Below are 16,625 nucleotides of genomic sequence, written 5' to 3' on the forward strand. Positions count from 1 at the left end.
TCTGATTTCCTCTAAAATGCATTTCCCAAGATTTGAACCCAAAGCTCTTTGGTGCCATAAAGGCAAGTCAGCCTCTAAGCCACCAAGTCATTTACACCTACAGAATAGGAAGTGTAGTTTTGTAAATACAGCATTGGACTTGGACTTGGGACTTCTGCCATTCTATTTCTGCGTCTATCACTGGGCTGCTGGTTGATGCTGGACAAGTCACTTATACTTTCTGTGACCCTTTCCCCATCTGTAAAATGAAGACAGTGATACAGACCTCATCTGTAAAGTGCTTCAAAACCAGTGGAAGAAAACCAGTATAGCAAGTGAGGTATTATTTTTTTTATTACTTAATTTCATTATCATGATGTAAATCAGGGCAGAAATCAGTCCAGAATAATGCTAGATTCCACATTCGTTCTAGCACATCTGACTTCTAGCATATTGAGATGATTAAGGCTGAGAAATTCAGCAATGACAACCTGTACAGGTCTTATCTCTGAACAAGCATGTCTTCCTAAAAGCACTGTGACCCAGAAGAGGAGGATGGCATAAGGCTCTCGGCCTTGAGGGTAACATTTGGCTTTTGCTCAGGGATACTCTAAAGCAGCCATACTGCATCATTTCCATGATTTAGCATAAACTGAGCAGAAGCAAATGGCCAGGATGCACTTGTCAGCAGCAGTCCTGGGAGTAACACAGAGATGTTGCAAACAAGTCCCTCCTGACTTAAGAGCATAAGGCCTTGTTTACATAAAAAGCTGCTGGAAATTAACTTCATGTGTAGACATCCTTATTCCTGACTAAGAGCACCTGTTCATATTTGGCTTAACCTACTTTCACAACTCCATGTATAGACAAGTCCTTAATCTCATTTCCAAAACTGATTTAGGCATCTGGTAGTGTAAGTCTCATTGCAAGTCAGTGGTGCTTAGTGGCAGTTAAAAGGACCACACTGTGCATTAGAAGAGCATCAACATTGTTTTCAGCATTTCACAGAGCAAAAAAAAATAGGAGTGAAAATCAGAGTGGTTTATTAAAGTGGTGTTTAACTATGCCAATGATTGTCAACCAGAGTACCACTAGGCACTGAATGCCTTCAGATCCTTTCAAGGGTGCTGCAGGGTGCCACGCAATGTTAGCACTGCTAACATAATATTATTTACAAGATAAAACCTGATATTTCAAATAGGAATTCACAGTGTTAAAACCATTCTGACCCATTGTGAATTTTATGAGTTGTTTGCAACAGAAGAACTGGTCTATTATTTTTATGTAGTCAAAAATAAGTAAAAACTAAGAGTTGACATTTCTGAGGGGTGTCTTGAGTCTAACAAAGAGTGCCTTGAGTCTCTCTAGGGTTGCCTGGAGCGTAAGAAAATTGAGAACCACTGAACTAGACAGTCAGACTGCCTTAGGTCTATTACCACCCATTTACTGATATCTTAGTATAAAGGGTGTATAAGCTGCTGCATCTTACATGGGGTCCAAAGCCCATTAAATTAAATAGAAAGATTCCCCAAGTGCTCAACAGGCTTTGGCTAAACCCTGTAAGAAGATGCCAGTAGAAGGCAGAAGCTAGAGTAAGGGCAGGCTTTCTTTCACTTGCATATTCTTCAGTGTTCCTTCTGGTTACTTTTTCAGTATACCTGAGACCTTCAGCTCAGTAGAGTGAGGCATAAGGAGATGTATAAAGTTCCATGTTGATAAAATGTCAGAGAGTTCAAATAAGTTAATATAAGCGAGCCCAGAGGAAACCAAGCTCATCAAAGAGGCCTGAGGTTATGAGAAGGTATAAGTTATGCTCATGTATACCACATCCATTCTTAGATTCACCTCAGAATTTGGCTATACTCCCTACTCCAAGTAGTTCATAATCTTAAAACAAAAGGCTCAGACCTAGATTAAACAGTTTTCAATAAATTTTAAAGGGCAAGCTTTCAGAAAGGAAGGCAGCTGCAGTTGTGTTGTTGTGCATGTACAATTTCTCCCATAGGCCATGTCTGCACAACTACCGCGCAGTAGGGTTGGGGGCATTAACCATGACGTGACTGCAACGAGCTACTGCACAGCAGCTTCAGAAAGAAGAACACATGGGAATGCTACTGCAGTAATGCTGGTTATTGCGTAGTCATTTAGTACTTGGTTACGCAGTAAAGTACTAAATGACTGCGCAGTAACAACTGCGCAGTCTGCCACTCATGTACACATGGCCATAATCACATCCATTTAATATTAAATAATTTGCAGCACATTTCTTTAAATATATTGTACTTACCAGACACTTCCTACAGCAAAGTCCATTACTGCACTGTGAACCTGCAGTCAGTGTGCATGTGTTACAGCATTCTCCTCCTTCAATGGCACACTCCTAAGGAACACATATGCTGATAATATTACACAGAAAAGCAGATTGCTGCAAAAACTCTCATATCCATTATTGTCACCAGGTACTTTTAAACTGGAATAGATTTTAACCAGGTCAGGAATGCAACTAAATATTCACATTATGGATGCAGTTAAAGTTAGCATTTCCATATGGTGAAAATAATTGTAATACTCATGTGGTATCTATTGCCAAATGCAGATATTTTAGACATAACCTCTGTGAGCTCTTGATTGACTAATACTGTTTCCCCAATACCAAAAGTAATCTTTTCAGGACTGATTCTACACATCTTACTATTTTAATATATATTTTATAGAGTGATGGAATCTCAGTTACAACCAGCTTGGGTCCCACTGAGCATAGCTTTGTACAAACACATAATTAATTAAAGCTTCTACTTCCAAGATATGTTCATCCCTACATTCTGTGTTTTTCCCTCCTGCTTAATGCCAAAGGGAGTTATGTATGGCAACTGGACTCAGGGTGAACCCTGATACTGAAAGTACCAACCCACAAGACACTACACTTACTGCAACAGTACCACAATCACATTCTTCTCCATCTTCTACAAAGCCATTGCCACATTCAGGAGGATCGAGAAGCTATAGGGAAGAAATTAACAAAAAAACCAAAATGTTACAAATTTCTTCTAAGATTCCAAGTGAACTTCCCAACTATTAATTCTGTACAACATGTATTTCAATCGGGACTTCAATTAAATTAAACAGAGGGGTTTTTCATAGTTTGGGAGCAATCTTAATAGTATTTATTTAGAAAAAGAAAGCTAACTTGTTGCAGGAAGGGGAATTACCCAGTGAAGTAAAATAGCAGTCCAGCAGTTATTTTGTATCATTTAGGTGAGGGTAGTAGTTTTGTAGATAAAATCATAAAAAGTTGGAGTTGGAAGGGACCTCAGAAGGGAAGGGACATCTAGTCCAACCCCCTGCTCAAAGCAGGACCAACCCCAAATAGATCATCCCAGCCAAGGCTTTGCCTAGCCAGGTTTTGGAAACCCTCAAGGATGGCGTTTCCACCACTTCTCTGGGTAACCTGTTCCAGTGTTTTACTGGAGAGAAACACTAGTTCCTCTCCTCCTAGTGAGAAAATTCTTCCAAATATGTAATTTAAACTTCCCTTGCTGTAACATGAGACCATTGGCTCCTTGTTCTATCATCTGTCATCACTGAGAATAGCCTAGCTCCATCCTCTTTCTAACCCCCTACAGGTAGTTGAAGGCTGCTATTAAGTCTCTTCTCAGTCTTTTCTGTAGAGTAAATAAACTCAGTTCCCCCAGTCTATCCTCATAAGTCATGTCCCTCATACGCCTCACCATTTTTGTTGCCCTCCACTGGAGTCTCTCCAATTTGCCCACATCCTTTCTGTAGTGGGAGGCCCAGAACTGAACACACTACTACAGATGTGGCCTCACCAGTGCTGAATAAAGGGGAATAATCGCTTCCCTTGACCTACTCGCAACACACCTAACAATGCAGCCCAGTACACCCTGTTAGCTTTCTTGGCAACTAGGGCACACTGCTGGCTCATATTCAGTTTATTGTCTACTGTAACCCACAGGTCCTTTTTTGCAGAGCTGCTGCCCGGACAGTCAGCCCCCAGCCTGTACCGGTGCATGAGATTGTTCCATCCTAAGTGCAGGACTTTGAACTTGTTCTTGTTGAACCTCATGAGATTCCTTTTGGCACAATCTTCTAATTTGTCTAGGTCACTCCAAATCCTAGCCCTACTTTTCAGCATATCTACTACTCCCCACAGCATGGTGTCATCTGCAAGCTTGCTGCGGGTGCACTCTATGTCATCTTCCAGGTCATTTATGAAGACATTGAACAAAACTGGCCCCAGGACTGACCCCTGGGGAACTCCACTTGATACTGGCTGCTGACTAGACATTGAGCCATTGATTACTACTCTCTGAGCCCGATGCTCCAGCCAGGTTTCTATCTGCCTTACAGTCCATTCATCCAGCCCATACTTTCTTAGCTTGCCTGCAAGAAGGTTGTGGGAGACTGTATCAAAAGCCTTGCTAAAATCAAGGTAGACCATGCCCACTGGTCTCCCTGCATTCACAGAGCCAGTCACCTCATCATAGAAGAGAATCAAGTTGCTCTGGCATGACTTGCCCTTGGTGAATCCATGCTGACTCTTCCTAATCACCCTTTTCTCCTCCAAGTGCTTAGAAATGGATTCCTTGAGGATCTGATCCATGATTTGTCCAGGGACTGAGGTGAGGTTGACTGGTCTGTAATTCCCTGGATTCTCTTTTTCGCTTTCTTAAATATGGGCACTGTTTGCCCAAAATCAATCGTCCAGGACCTCTCCTGATTACCATGAGCTTTCAAAGATGATGGTCCAATGGCTCTGCAATCACATCAGCCAACTCCCTCAGCGCCCTTGGGTGCATCCCATCTAGACCCATGGACTTGTACACATCCTGCTTTTTTAAGTAGCCCATAATCTGTTCTTTCACCACTGAGGGCTGCTCATCTCCTTTCCAAACTGTGCTGCCCAATGCAGTAGTCTGGGAGCTGCCCTTGCCTGTGAAGATTGAGGCAAAAAAGGTATGGAGCACTTCAGCTTTTTCTGCATCCTCTATCACATAGTTTGTTAACCTGTGGTACATGTACCTCTGGGGGTATGTGAGACACAGGCAGGGGGTACGCGAGTACCCCAACACTCTCTCTCTCTCTCTCCCTCACCCCTTCCTCCTCTCAAAACTACGGCAAAAAATGTGGTACGCCACGCACTGCACGGCGCTTTAAATTCCCCAGTAGTAATTTGGCATTCAGCCCTCCTAGCTTTGGCCAACATCACCTCTGGCTGTGGTACATACTCGAGTTGTGCACCCCTGGTGTAAAAGGTGGCAACCCTACCCACACCAGATTAGACATTTGTCAAATCGCGGCCTTATATACACAGCCCTTCTTCCAACATATGCCACAGTTTAGTCTGTTAATATAAAATCCCCTGGAAAATGGAGTGTCGGGGTACTTATTAACATTTTCAGAAGTTAGGGGGTACTTGCTACTTAAAAGGTTGAGAAACACTGCTCTATCACAATGATATGATTTTAGCTGAAATAGATTTCATAGACATTAGGGCTGGAAGGGATCTCATGAACTCACTGGATCCAGCCCCCTACCCAAGGGGCAGGAAGTCAGCTGGGGTCATATGACTCCAGCAAGATAAGCGTCCAAACATTTCTTAAAGGTATCCAGAGTAGGCGCTTGCACCACTTCTGTGCGGAGTTTATTCCAGACTCTGGAGACTCAGATGGTAAAGAAGGCCAGTACCAGATCCAGCAGCACCTTATTTCTTGTTGGCACATAGACTCCTTGAGTCAAATAGAGCTTGTCGGTGCAAGTGAGGAAGCTTCACAACTGATCGGATTTGGCTGAACGTTCTTCCCACAAGATGTCAGGGTGTTTGAAATCACCCATGATGACCATGACCAAAAGTGTGCAGCCTATGTCAGTTCCCTAGAGAACTCATGGCTAAGATCTTCCTCCTGGTTAGGAGGTCCATAATAGACTACTACAGTTATATCCACCCTCACCACGTTCTCCCTGTATTCTAACCTACAGGGTCTCAAGTTGCCCTCCTTGGGCACCAATCTCTGCTTGTAGGAAAGCATACTGCTCCTTCACATAGAGAGCTATACCAATGCCTTTCCTTGCAACAGGATCCCTCCTGTACAAAGTATAGTCATCAATACCTGTGGTCCAGTCATAGGTGGAGTCCCTCCAGGTCTCTGTTATCCCTATGAGATCATATTCATTTTTACTTAGCAGAATGGCCAGTTCCTCCTGTTCATTCCCCATGCTCCTGGCATTTGTGTACAAGCAGCTAAGCCTGCCATCGGAAGCCCTGGGCTTCCCTGTCCTCTTAGCAGAGTCCCACCCTTGGGCTGGGGTAGGAGCGATTCCCGTATGTTGCCTGACCTGCTGATTCATGGTTATCACTTCCAGGGCTTGCACTAGTGATCGTCTGCCTGTCCCTCACGGAGCTTAGTTTATAGCCCTATCAAACAGGTCAGCCATTCTGGCCGAAAACAGCTTCTTTCCCCTCGGAGTGAGGTAGAGGCCATCCCTTCCCAATAAACTGCTGCTTCTCTCTCTCAAGTGCAGACTGATAGAAGAAGCCAAAGCCCTTGGGATGGCACCAGCGCCACAGTCGTCTGTTGACTTCTTCAGTACATTTCTCCCTCCTATGTCTGTGATCCATTACCAGAAGGATCGAGGAGCAAATTATCTGTACCCCAGCCCTCTAAGCCCAGCCCCAGAGCCCTATAGTCACTCATGACCAACCAGCATTGCTCTGAGCCATGCCCACATGGATGAGAAGCATGGGGTAGTAGTCAGAGGGCCAGATGAGTTTAGGAATCCTCTCTGCCACATCCTGAATATGGGTCCCTGGGAGATAGCACATCTCATGGGCCAGGGGGTCAAGGCAGCAGATGTCCTTCTCAGGAGGGAGTCACCCACCATGACCATGCTGCGTCTCCTCCTAGGGATGACAGCTGGATGCCTCCCCTCATCTACTGCTTGTGCTTCTGCTGATGTCTCTGCTGGTGGTGTGAGAGGTGCGAACCTGTTGCTCAGTTCCAAGGGAAAAGTGACCTGGTACTGCATATCTTGGGACCCGAGACAACCATCTTCCAAGCATCCCTTGAGCATAGCTCCTGGTTGATCTTCCTGTTCTCTATCTTCATGCAGTTGGGCATCCATGCTTTTCTCTCTTTGTTCTTCAGAAGAGCCTGACTGTAGTAGTCATCAGTCTTCTGCTAATGGCCCTGATGGCACAAAGCCTGCCTACATGGGACTGGAGCTCAGTCAGCTGGGACTCCAGGGACCTCACTAAGGAGCATACACTACAGGTGGGAGTGACCTTGCTCCCATTCCCAGCTGCTGGCAGCCATGCCAGGCAGCCGCCACAGCCCGAAGTCAAGATCTCTGTCTGGGTGCAGGTCTCAATCATTATCAGAAATTTAAAGTATGACAAGAAATGACATTTTTTTTAATTATGATATTTTTAAATGAACATGAAGATCTAAGTTTGGTTTTGCCATCATATGTTTTGCCCTTACAGTATGAAACTAGAGACAGGCCTGTTGAAAGTCTCTGAGTTAGGGTCAGAGGAGAGAGCAAGAAGGGTGATGTTGTGGTGGGGGCCTGCTATAGACCACCAGACCAGGAGGAAGTGGTAGATGAGGCTTTCTTCAAACAGCTAATGGAAGTTTCCCAATCACAGGCCCTGGTTCTCATGGGAGACTTCAATCATCCTGACATCTGCTGGGAGGGCAATATAGCAGTGAGCAGGCAATTCAGGAAGTTTTTGGAGAATGTTGGGGACAACTTCCTGGTGCAAGTGCTGGAACAGCAAACTCGGGGCCCTGTTCTTCTTGACCTGCTGCTCACAAACCACAAAGAATTGGTGGGAAATATACTAGCAGATGGCAACTTGGACAGCAGTAACCACAAGATGATTGAGTTCAGGATCCTGAGAAGAGGAAGGATGCAGAACAGCAGAGTAAGTTCCCTGGACTTCAGGAAAGCACACTTTGACTCACTCACGGAACTCATGGGCAGGATCTCCTAGAAAGCCAGTCTGATGGGGAGAACAGTCCAGGAAAACTGACTATACTTCTGAAAAATTTTCACCTAGCAATTTGTGCCACAGCTTATTGCTCCACTTCAACTGCACATGTAGGTGCACCTGGTTAAATCTTTTTTTCCCCTTGTATTGTACCTTTACATGTCTACTTCTGACTGTCTGCATGGGAAGCAACATTCAAGCAGCATGTTAGAGATAAGACACATCACTGTGCGTGCTCGCTCTCTTTATGATTTAGATGTTACTGCTATTACAGCTTGTGTGTGCAACAGTATAATTGGTGAAACAAAGCCATGGTGATTTAAAAAAAGACAGCACTATGTCACACAAAAAAAGCAGTGTTCCATGTAAAGAGAATTTCCAATCAATATTTTTTCTGTTTCTATATAATCTGGCAAACTTACCAATATAGCCCAGGCATGTCTGGGCTTGGAGAATCCTCTTCATGATTGGTAGAGCCCATCCACAATCAGGTAACTGTTGGGAGGGGCTTTGCTCCACCCCTGCTTGGGGCAAAAAACAAAACAAAAAAAGAAGCCTTGGACCTGGTTCAAGCCTGCCCTCTGCCCATCTGGCAGAACTTTAGGAGGCAGAGCCTCCAAAGAGAATAAAAGGAGCTGTGTGCCCAGCACGTGGCAGATGCATCGCAGGACAGAGAAGAGACAGAGGGGCGAAGAAGACCTAGGGAAGAGCTGCCCATTGGGAGGAGCCAGTGGCCAGAATTGCCCCAAAGATTTTCTTGCCAGACTGACGCTTCAGCCCCAGTCAGTGCACAGTGTGGCACATGGGGCTCAGACCTGGCTGCTGCTCGAGACACCTCAGGTCTGCACCTCTGGTGTGTGGCCAGAGGCGCAGTGTGCACGAATCAGTGCATGGAGCTCAGACCCTGAGAACTCAGACCCTGGGAGGCAGCTCGAGTCAGCAACCTCTGGCAGGTGGCCAGGGACCCCAGTGCAGATAGCACTGCACAGAGGATCCAAGAGCGGCTCAGGACTCTTGGAGCCGTTTCTGGTGGCTTGGGTCATTAGCCCCTGGCATGCGGCCAGGCAGCTAACAAAGACCCTGCCATGGAGTCACACAAGGCAGCCCAGGCCTCCAATCCTGGGCAACAGGCAGAGCCAAATGGTGCACATGGCTCCGAGGTGGCCCACAGGACTGGAGAGCCCCAGGCAGTGGAGGAACACCCCTGCCAGAAAGGGGCCCCCATCTGAGAGCCGAAGATAACCCCACTCCACTGGAGCCATGAGCTAATGGGGAAAGGGTTCCCACAGGGGAGGAAGCCCTTGGAAGGGGGAGCTAGCAGAGGTCCTCGTGAGGCAGGGATCCCAACCCAGCCCACAAGGGACTGAGGAGCCCGGGAACTGTGACCTTCCCCACATTGGAGCTGCACAAGGCTATTTGCTATTAAAGGGAAAGTCTTGTAGGGATACGGAATACCTTGAAGGCTGTGTGAGCACCCTATATTTTGTCCAAGCACCTCATATTTTGTTATTGTCGATTATGATTGTTCAATATACATATGCATGGGTATATGTTTATCTTTTTGAATCCCTGACGATATTTCCCCTGGGGTTATAGTACCTATCTACAGTTCCCTTGTGTTTATTCTTATGACTAGTTGTATTTACCTGTATGAACCTATCCTAAATTAGTTAATCACTGTTGCGGGTTTGGAGCCTTAGTAAAGGGAACAATCCAAATATAGAGTATAAACTTAATGCAGATTGGTAGACTATGTATGTATAGACTATTGGTATACATATTATATATGTAAACTTCACTCTATTCTTTTGAGTTTTCATATGTCCATTAATAAGCCTGTATATAGTTAATGCTGTCTGGCCCTGGCCTGACTCTATAGGGACTGGCGGGAGACTGTTCAGCTTGCAGTCTCCTCCCACAGCACCTCTACCTGCTGTGATCCTCTTTAATCAGAGAAGGGGGAACATACCCTATATATACCTGGGCTACAATTAAAAAAATCCAGGTCTATAAAAAGGAGGGATGTGTTCAAAATATGCAATTACACATGCATAAGGCTGACTCTCCCTTTTATTAATGATTATTTTCTTTAAAAGCTATAACAGCATATGACAGAGGGAAGCAAATGAACATCTAGTATCTGAGCCTCAGGAGATGATTTTTGCTCTGTCAAGAGACAGAAGCAGTAAATGCATTCTTGTTTACTTCTGAATACAGGAAGGCCTCCTGTAGTAAGAAGGATAAAACTTGCAATCCTAGTTATCCATCTGAAGAATGATATATCTCTGTGTTTCCTGCAATACTGTGGATGTGGAACTTGTCATAAATGTATTGTTTCTGCATGAGCTTAAAAAAAAGTGTTTTCTTTCACATTGATAAAAATGCCACCTCCTGAAGGTAGGACAGGGTAGACAGAACCTTAGAGAAGGTACCACTTTCAGAGACATGTGAGCTTGTGTAGGAAACAGCATATTCTGTCAGACGCTAAGTAAACTGCCATGTCCCTTTTTCAAGTTAGTCTGTTTGCATGTGTTCCCAACAGGTTGCACATGAATTTTGTATAGGATAGCATCAGTTTTAAACAAAAGATTCAAGATCCTCATCCTGACTACCTTTGGTGTTGACTGCTAGTTTCATTAATGAAGCAGGTGTTCCTTAAGCATTCTACTACAGAACCACCATCTTACAAATACTAATTCTTTTGGTTATGGTTTCATTAATGTTACATTATATTGCTTTTCCTTTAAGTCTTGCTATAAGTGTTTCCACTTCATATAATTAAATTTATTTTAAAGATTATTTTCTATAATCTTTAGTGACCTCATGCTCAGTCTTCTGCTTCCATTAGCACAATGAGGAATTCCAGAGAAAGGGAGAGTTATATATTCCACTTCTCCCAGCTATGATAAAGCCCCTCTCTGGGGATTTCAAGGAATTCCCATTCAGTTCCATCTGCAAGAGGCAGATCAAGGGCATGAACTGATCCATTTGATCCTCTCTATCCCCCAGGGTTCATGGGCAAGAGTGCTTATTACATTTTGCTAAATTTGTGTCCAAACAGACAAGCTAAAGCTGAAGGTGTTGGCAAAAATTTACCACAGGTTTTTTTTGTGCTCTACCGGTCCTGGTGAGAGAGGATATAATGTGGCAATGCAAGCACAATTCCCAGGGAACTCTGAAGTGAGATCAGGATGAATCCAGCCTAATGAGTGCTGCTCTTACTCTACTCTGAATTTCTGCTCTGTCTCCTTCAGTGTTTGAAAAATCATAACTTCCTACAAACTCTGTTTTGAAGTCATTGACGAATACAAGTTGCAGAAGTACAAGAGGGCAGGGTACTAGTTTCTTTTGCGACAGATAAGAAAGCCATAATTAGTTCAAAGCCTATAACAAGGCAGGCAGCCCAGAGCCTGGAGCAGGGCAGAGTGTGGAGGCAACAGAGCCCAGAGCCAAGAGCAGGGCACAGCATGGGGACTGCAGAGCCCAGAGTCTGGCGCAGGGAAGAAATAGGGGCAAGCAGCCTGGTGCCAAAGAGGGCAAAATGGGGGCTGGGGCCTGGAAGCCAGGTCTAGAATAGTGGGCTTTGTCTATGGAACCAGCCAAAGTAACGGGGCAGAAATTGGGAAGGCTAAAACCCCAACAAGGAACAGAAAGCCTGAGGTGGCCTGGAGATGTAAACGCAAGTATCCCATTTGATGTGCGATTCAAGACACATGAAAAGCATGGGACATGGTGTAGGGGTGGAATGGAGCCACACAATTTGCTTCTAGGGCATTGACCCTTGAAACTTGGGGATCATTAGTGTAAGATCAGGGCAGCATCCCATATTTTAATAATAATTTACATCAAGGCTTGGTGGGAAAAAGATGGGTAGACTGCCCTGATAGCAGGGTACAAGAAAGTTTCTTCTCCTCCCAGGGCTTTACAGCCAACCCTGTTACAGTTTCCCATTGAGTTCTGGGGATTAATCCTGAAACTCCAGCAAATCAGGAGGATGGTAGAATGCATGAACCCCCATAAAATTATATCAGTGAAAATTTGTCCCCAAATCTTTATGAACCAAAAGCCCTAACTTTTATTCAGCTATCACTGGAATACCTAAAAGAAAGATTGGAAACCTCCCAATTGCGGGGGAAGTATTTTCATGATATCTCTTTTCTGCTCTTCAGATGGATGGTTTCAGATGGATTAGGAAAAGAATAACACCAGGAATAACATCACGCATAGTATTTTTTTCACTGTCTTGAATGAATACTTGAAAATAGAGAGTGCAGAAAGGAGAGGACTTTGAATCTTGAACTTTGCCAGCTTTTGAATGGTATGAATTCAATTAAATTACAAGGACTACTTTATTCAAACAGGATAACTTTTCCTAGAATCTCTGTAGGCGTTTATTGGCAACCTCAGACTTTATAAAGATAAAGGATGCACATAACATTCTTCCTACTCAGTAAAAGGTGTGTGTCCATCCAACAACTAAACCAAACATGAGTTGAAGAAAACTCTTACCCAAACAGATTGCTAACTAAAGCAAATTATTAGCTTTGAACAAACACAGTCATTAGGACTGAAAGCATGCTCTGATCTCATGTGGCTTACAGATGTTATGATTCATAAAGATTAAGTGACATACATGCTTTAAGCTAACCCTTCTGCACAGGCTGAATTTCACCCTCTGAGCATTTACAGAAAGGTAATTTTCTTTTTCTCAGTGCTCTGGCTGCAAATAAATGTTTATAAGTCTGTGGAATGGTAAGATATCAAATATGCCTTGGTAAATGTTCCCTCTTTGAATAGTATGCCAATAATTACCTTGGATGGCTTATTGAAAAGGCAGGCACCACCTCCATTGTTTAAAAATTCATGGTATTCCTCAATGTCACACTTGGAGAACTTGCTAGGAAGGTAATATCTGCAAAGAAATACAGATTTTTATTATAATTTCAATTGCTTTTAAACATTACATGATATTTTACATGCTTACAAAATATAGGGGGAAAGCATATGGTTTTATTCTGGAAAGCAGTTTGTGAGGGTACTTGGCTCAGAGACATGCTGTAAAAGTATATACATAAAAATTTTAACCTGCAAGCCTTTTGAGCAAATTCAGACACACTTTTAACAGTCAAGGGGTGAGAAATTAAAAAAACTCATTTAGAGAACCTAGAGAAAAATCATAAATGTGATATAAATAGTGTTTACTTATAAAAAGAGTTTCATTAGAACTGTTTGTGGGGTCAAGACATTTTTTTGGTGTCCCTAACAGTTTTAAGACAAAAAAGAAACTTTTAATCAGTCTGTACTCATGGATTAAGTGACACACAATCCTGTATACATTCTTTTTGGAGGAATAAATTTTATGTAGAATAGCTTAAGAGATTTCTATATTGAGATCCTGGTTCCCAAAGCACTTACATACTTCAGTGAAATAAGCTGATTCATGCTGTCCTGAATCAGGATCACTGGATAAAAATATTAGCAAAGAATTATGATTATCATTCTACATTAGCAAGAGTAAAGGCCTAAAAGCATTATAGGTCTTTCCCAGCTCATGCTTATATGATTCAATTTACAAGGGTTACAGACCAGTTAGGATTTATCAAGAAGTCAAGTACTGTGTAAATGTAAGTTAATATTTTTAATATAATATCTGAAAACTTTGTACTCCAGTGAAAACACTTCAAGACATCTACATCTAGCTAAGCAGCAAATGTGTATAATCAACAGGAACATTTATCACAAAAAATCTACTGAAAACAGATAAAAAAATTATGGGGTTGAATTTTCAGATAAATTTGTATCTGCAAACAGCTTTGTATGCACATCAGTTTTTTATACTCAGAAATTACTTTGATAACAAAATTAGGCGTACATAGTTATTGGCCTGGCAGAAAACACTTTCCATATTTGGCACACAGTACTGATCCAAATTAGATTACACTGACTGCAAAGTCCTGCATTTATAACAATCCTATGAACCAGTACAGGCTGGGGACCAACTGGCTAAGCAGCAGCTCTGGAGTAAAGGACCTGGTAGTTACAGTGGATAATAAGCTAAATATAAGCTAGTGTTGCTGAATATAAGCTGAATGTATACCCTTGTTGCTAAGACAGCTAACAGCACATCAGGCTGCATATGTAGGACCATTGCCAGAAGACAGAGGGAAGTGATTATTTCCCTCTATTCAGCCCTAGTGAGGCCACATCTGGAGTCCTGTGTCCAATTTTGCACCCTCAACTTCAGAAAGGATGTAGATAAATTGTAGAGTCCAGTGAAGGGCAACCAAAATGGTTAGGAGCTGGGAAACATGACTTATGAAGAAAGGCTGAAGGAACTTGGTTTATTTAGTCTGCAGAGGAGAAGACTGAGGGGGGACTGAATAGCAGCTTCAAACACTTGAAAGGTAGTTACAAAGAGGATAGAACTAGACTGTGTTCTTAGTGGTGGCAAATGACAGAACAAGGAGCAATGGTCTCAAGTTGCAGCAATGGAAGTTCAGGTTAGATATTAAGAAAAAATTTCTCACCCAGAGGGTAGTAAAGCACAAGAACAAGTTATTCAGAGCAGCTGTGGAATCTCCATCCTTGGAGGTTTTTAAGACCCAGCTAGGCAAAGACTTGGCTGGAATGAACTAGCTGGGGATGGTCCTGCTTTGAGCAGGGGATTGGACTACATGACCTCCTGAGGTCTCTTCCAACCCTAATTTTCCATGATTATATGATTCAAGGGTAACAGTTTTATGATAAGGCCCTTAATTCAATGGAGAAGTGTAACAAGCTTAATATTATTCTACAATGTATTTATGTTATAATAGTCTCATGCTTTAAAGATTCATAAATTAAAATATTCAGTTCTGAAAGTAATACAGTAAAAATGAAAACATAGTGTATGAAGCCAAGAATTTGTCTATATATTGACACTAATTTTTCCGATAGACTATGATTAAGTAATCAATAATTTAAATATATTTCTGAAAGATTTTCACCTAGCAATTTAAAAAGAAATAGTATTGAAATAAGGAATGTAAAAGAAACTTCAATAGGGGATAGCAAGGACTTGGATATGTCATTAATTGTTTCAGCCTTCCATCTTCATGGCCACTGGCGAAAACAGGCCACATCTGATTTCTCTTCTAATAACATTGATATACATAATGTTGCAAAGACTGCTGTAATTCTGTATAGTTCACTGTAATTAAAGTGTTGAAGTTCCTTCTCCATGTTCATGCCTAGAATTGATGCCCTAAATAATGCAAATATTTGGCTAGCAAATGTTGCACTGAATTTAATATATCCTCAAACATGTGAGGAGATCTATCTATCTATCTATCTATCTATAGATACATGTATCTCTATAGATTGATAGATAGATAGATAGATACACTGATGGTGATTCATTCCCTTTATATCACTGTATCAGCACCATTAGCAAGGGGGGGCCAGTGGTGCACTGGCACTGGGTGCCCTAGGACAAAGTGTGCCAAATCAAAGGGAAATAATGTTATGCAACACAAAATGGGGAGCGGGGTGCTCTGCACATGACCTGCCCCAGGCAACTAAATGCCTAGCTATAGCTCTGCATTGTATGGGAAATTCTTTCAAGATGTGTCTTACCCAGTGTCTCCCATTATACATCCAGACCATGTATCCTCACACTCACATTCACCTAACAAAAGACAAAGATTAAATTCGTAGTTTGAGTCTTACAAGTTTAAAATCATTATATAGTTATATATAAACTTACTTATTTTAAAAGAATTAGGATTTATGAAGTGAGATATATATTTTTATCGGACCAACTTGCACACTTGACAGAGACAAGAGATGAGAATTAGAGCTTCAAGCCACCCTTCCACCAGGTCTGGGAAAGAAGCATTTACAGCCCAAGCTAAGAGCCAGTCAGAACACTTTCTTCAGTTTAACCTAATTATGTGCATGGATCCTGGTTTTCTCTGATAAAAAAATCCAAAATTTTCTGATTTCAACTGCCCCCTCCCCAAATCCATATTTTTCTATGTGATTAAAACAAAATGTCCCTATATTTTTTATTTATTTATTTTATTTTTTATTTATTTATCTATCTATTTATCTCCATATATAATATAGCGACATTTTGTTTTAATTACAGGGAAAAATATGGATTTGGGGAGGGGGGGTTAAAATCAGAAAATTTTGGATTTTTTTGGATAGATACAGTATCTATGTATCTATAGATTTTTTTGTACAGATACTGTATCTAGTGAGAGAAAGAGAGAGAGAGAGAGAGAAGAGAGAGAGAGAGAGGTGTTTCATTTTAATCATGGAAAACATTGGATTTGGGGGGAAGGGGGTTAAAGCAGAAAATATTTTTTTTTATCAGAGCAAACCAGGATATCTTATTATGTTAATACATTTGACCACTTGAAAGAGAAATGGGCAGTTGTCTCCCATGAAGCAAAGAGAAGTTAGCAGGAGATGTGAGAGGCAATTTAAGCCCATGGCCTTCTGGTGTATTTTAAGTCCATGGTATTTCGTATTCAATAAAGTTTTGAATTTATTTTTGTGGGCCTGTCTTCTAAATGCATCATGAAGGTTTCTTTTGAGGATAAGAATAAAGGTAAAAGATGGATGGTTTCATTACAGAGTGTTTTGGTCCTTT

The 16,625-nt window shown here is 42.2% G+C and overlaps 1 protein-coding gene across 18 annotated transcripts in view; it reads right to left on the reverse strand.

The window, feature by feature from the left end:
- ADAM22 (ADAM metallopeptidase domain 22) overlaps nucleotides 1-16,625 on the reverse strand; it is a 228,739-nt gene that overhangs the window by 52,031 nt on the left and 160,083 nt on the right. For all 18 annotated transcript variants that reach the window (XM_090047147.1, XM_090047165.1, XM_090047164.1 and 15 more), the window contains 4 exons: nucleotides 15,602-15,653; nucleotides 12,800-12,899; nucleotides 2,908-2,979; nucleotides 2,267-2,359 (listed from right to left, as the gene is read on the reverse strand). In XM_090047147.1, coding sequence (XP_089903273.1) covers nucleotides 2,267-2,359; nucleotides 2,908-2,979; nucleotides 12,800-12,899; nucleotides 15,602-15,653 — 317 coding nt within the window. The remainder of the gene's footprint in view (nucleotides 1-2,266; nucleotides 2,360-2,907; nucleotides 2,980-12,799; nucleotides 12,900-15,601; nucleotides 15,654-16,625) is intronic.

Source organism: Crocodylus siamensis, chromosome 5 (assembly GCF_052110815.1).
Source record: "Crocodylus siamensis isolate JL-2025a chromosome 5, ASM5211081v1, whole genome shotgun sequence".
NCBI classification, from domain to species: domain Eukaryota; kingdom Metazoa; phylum Chordata; order Crocodylia; family Crocodylidae; genus Crocodylus; species Crocodylus siamensis.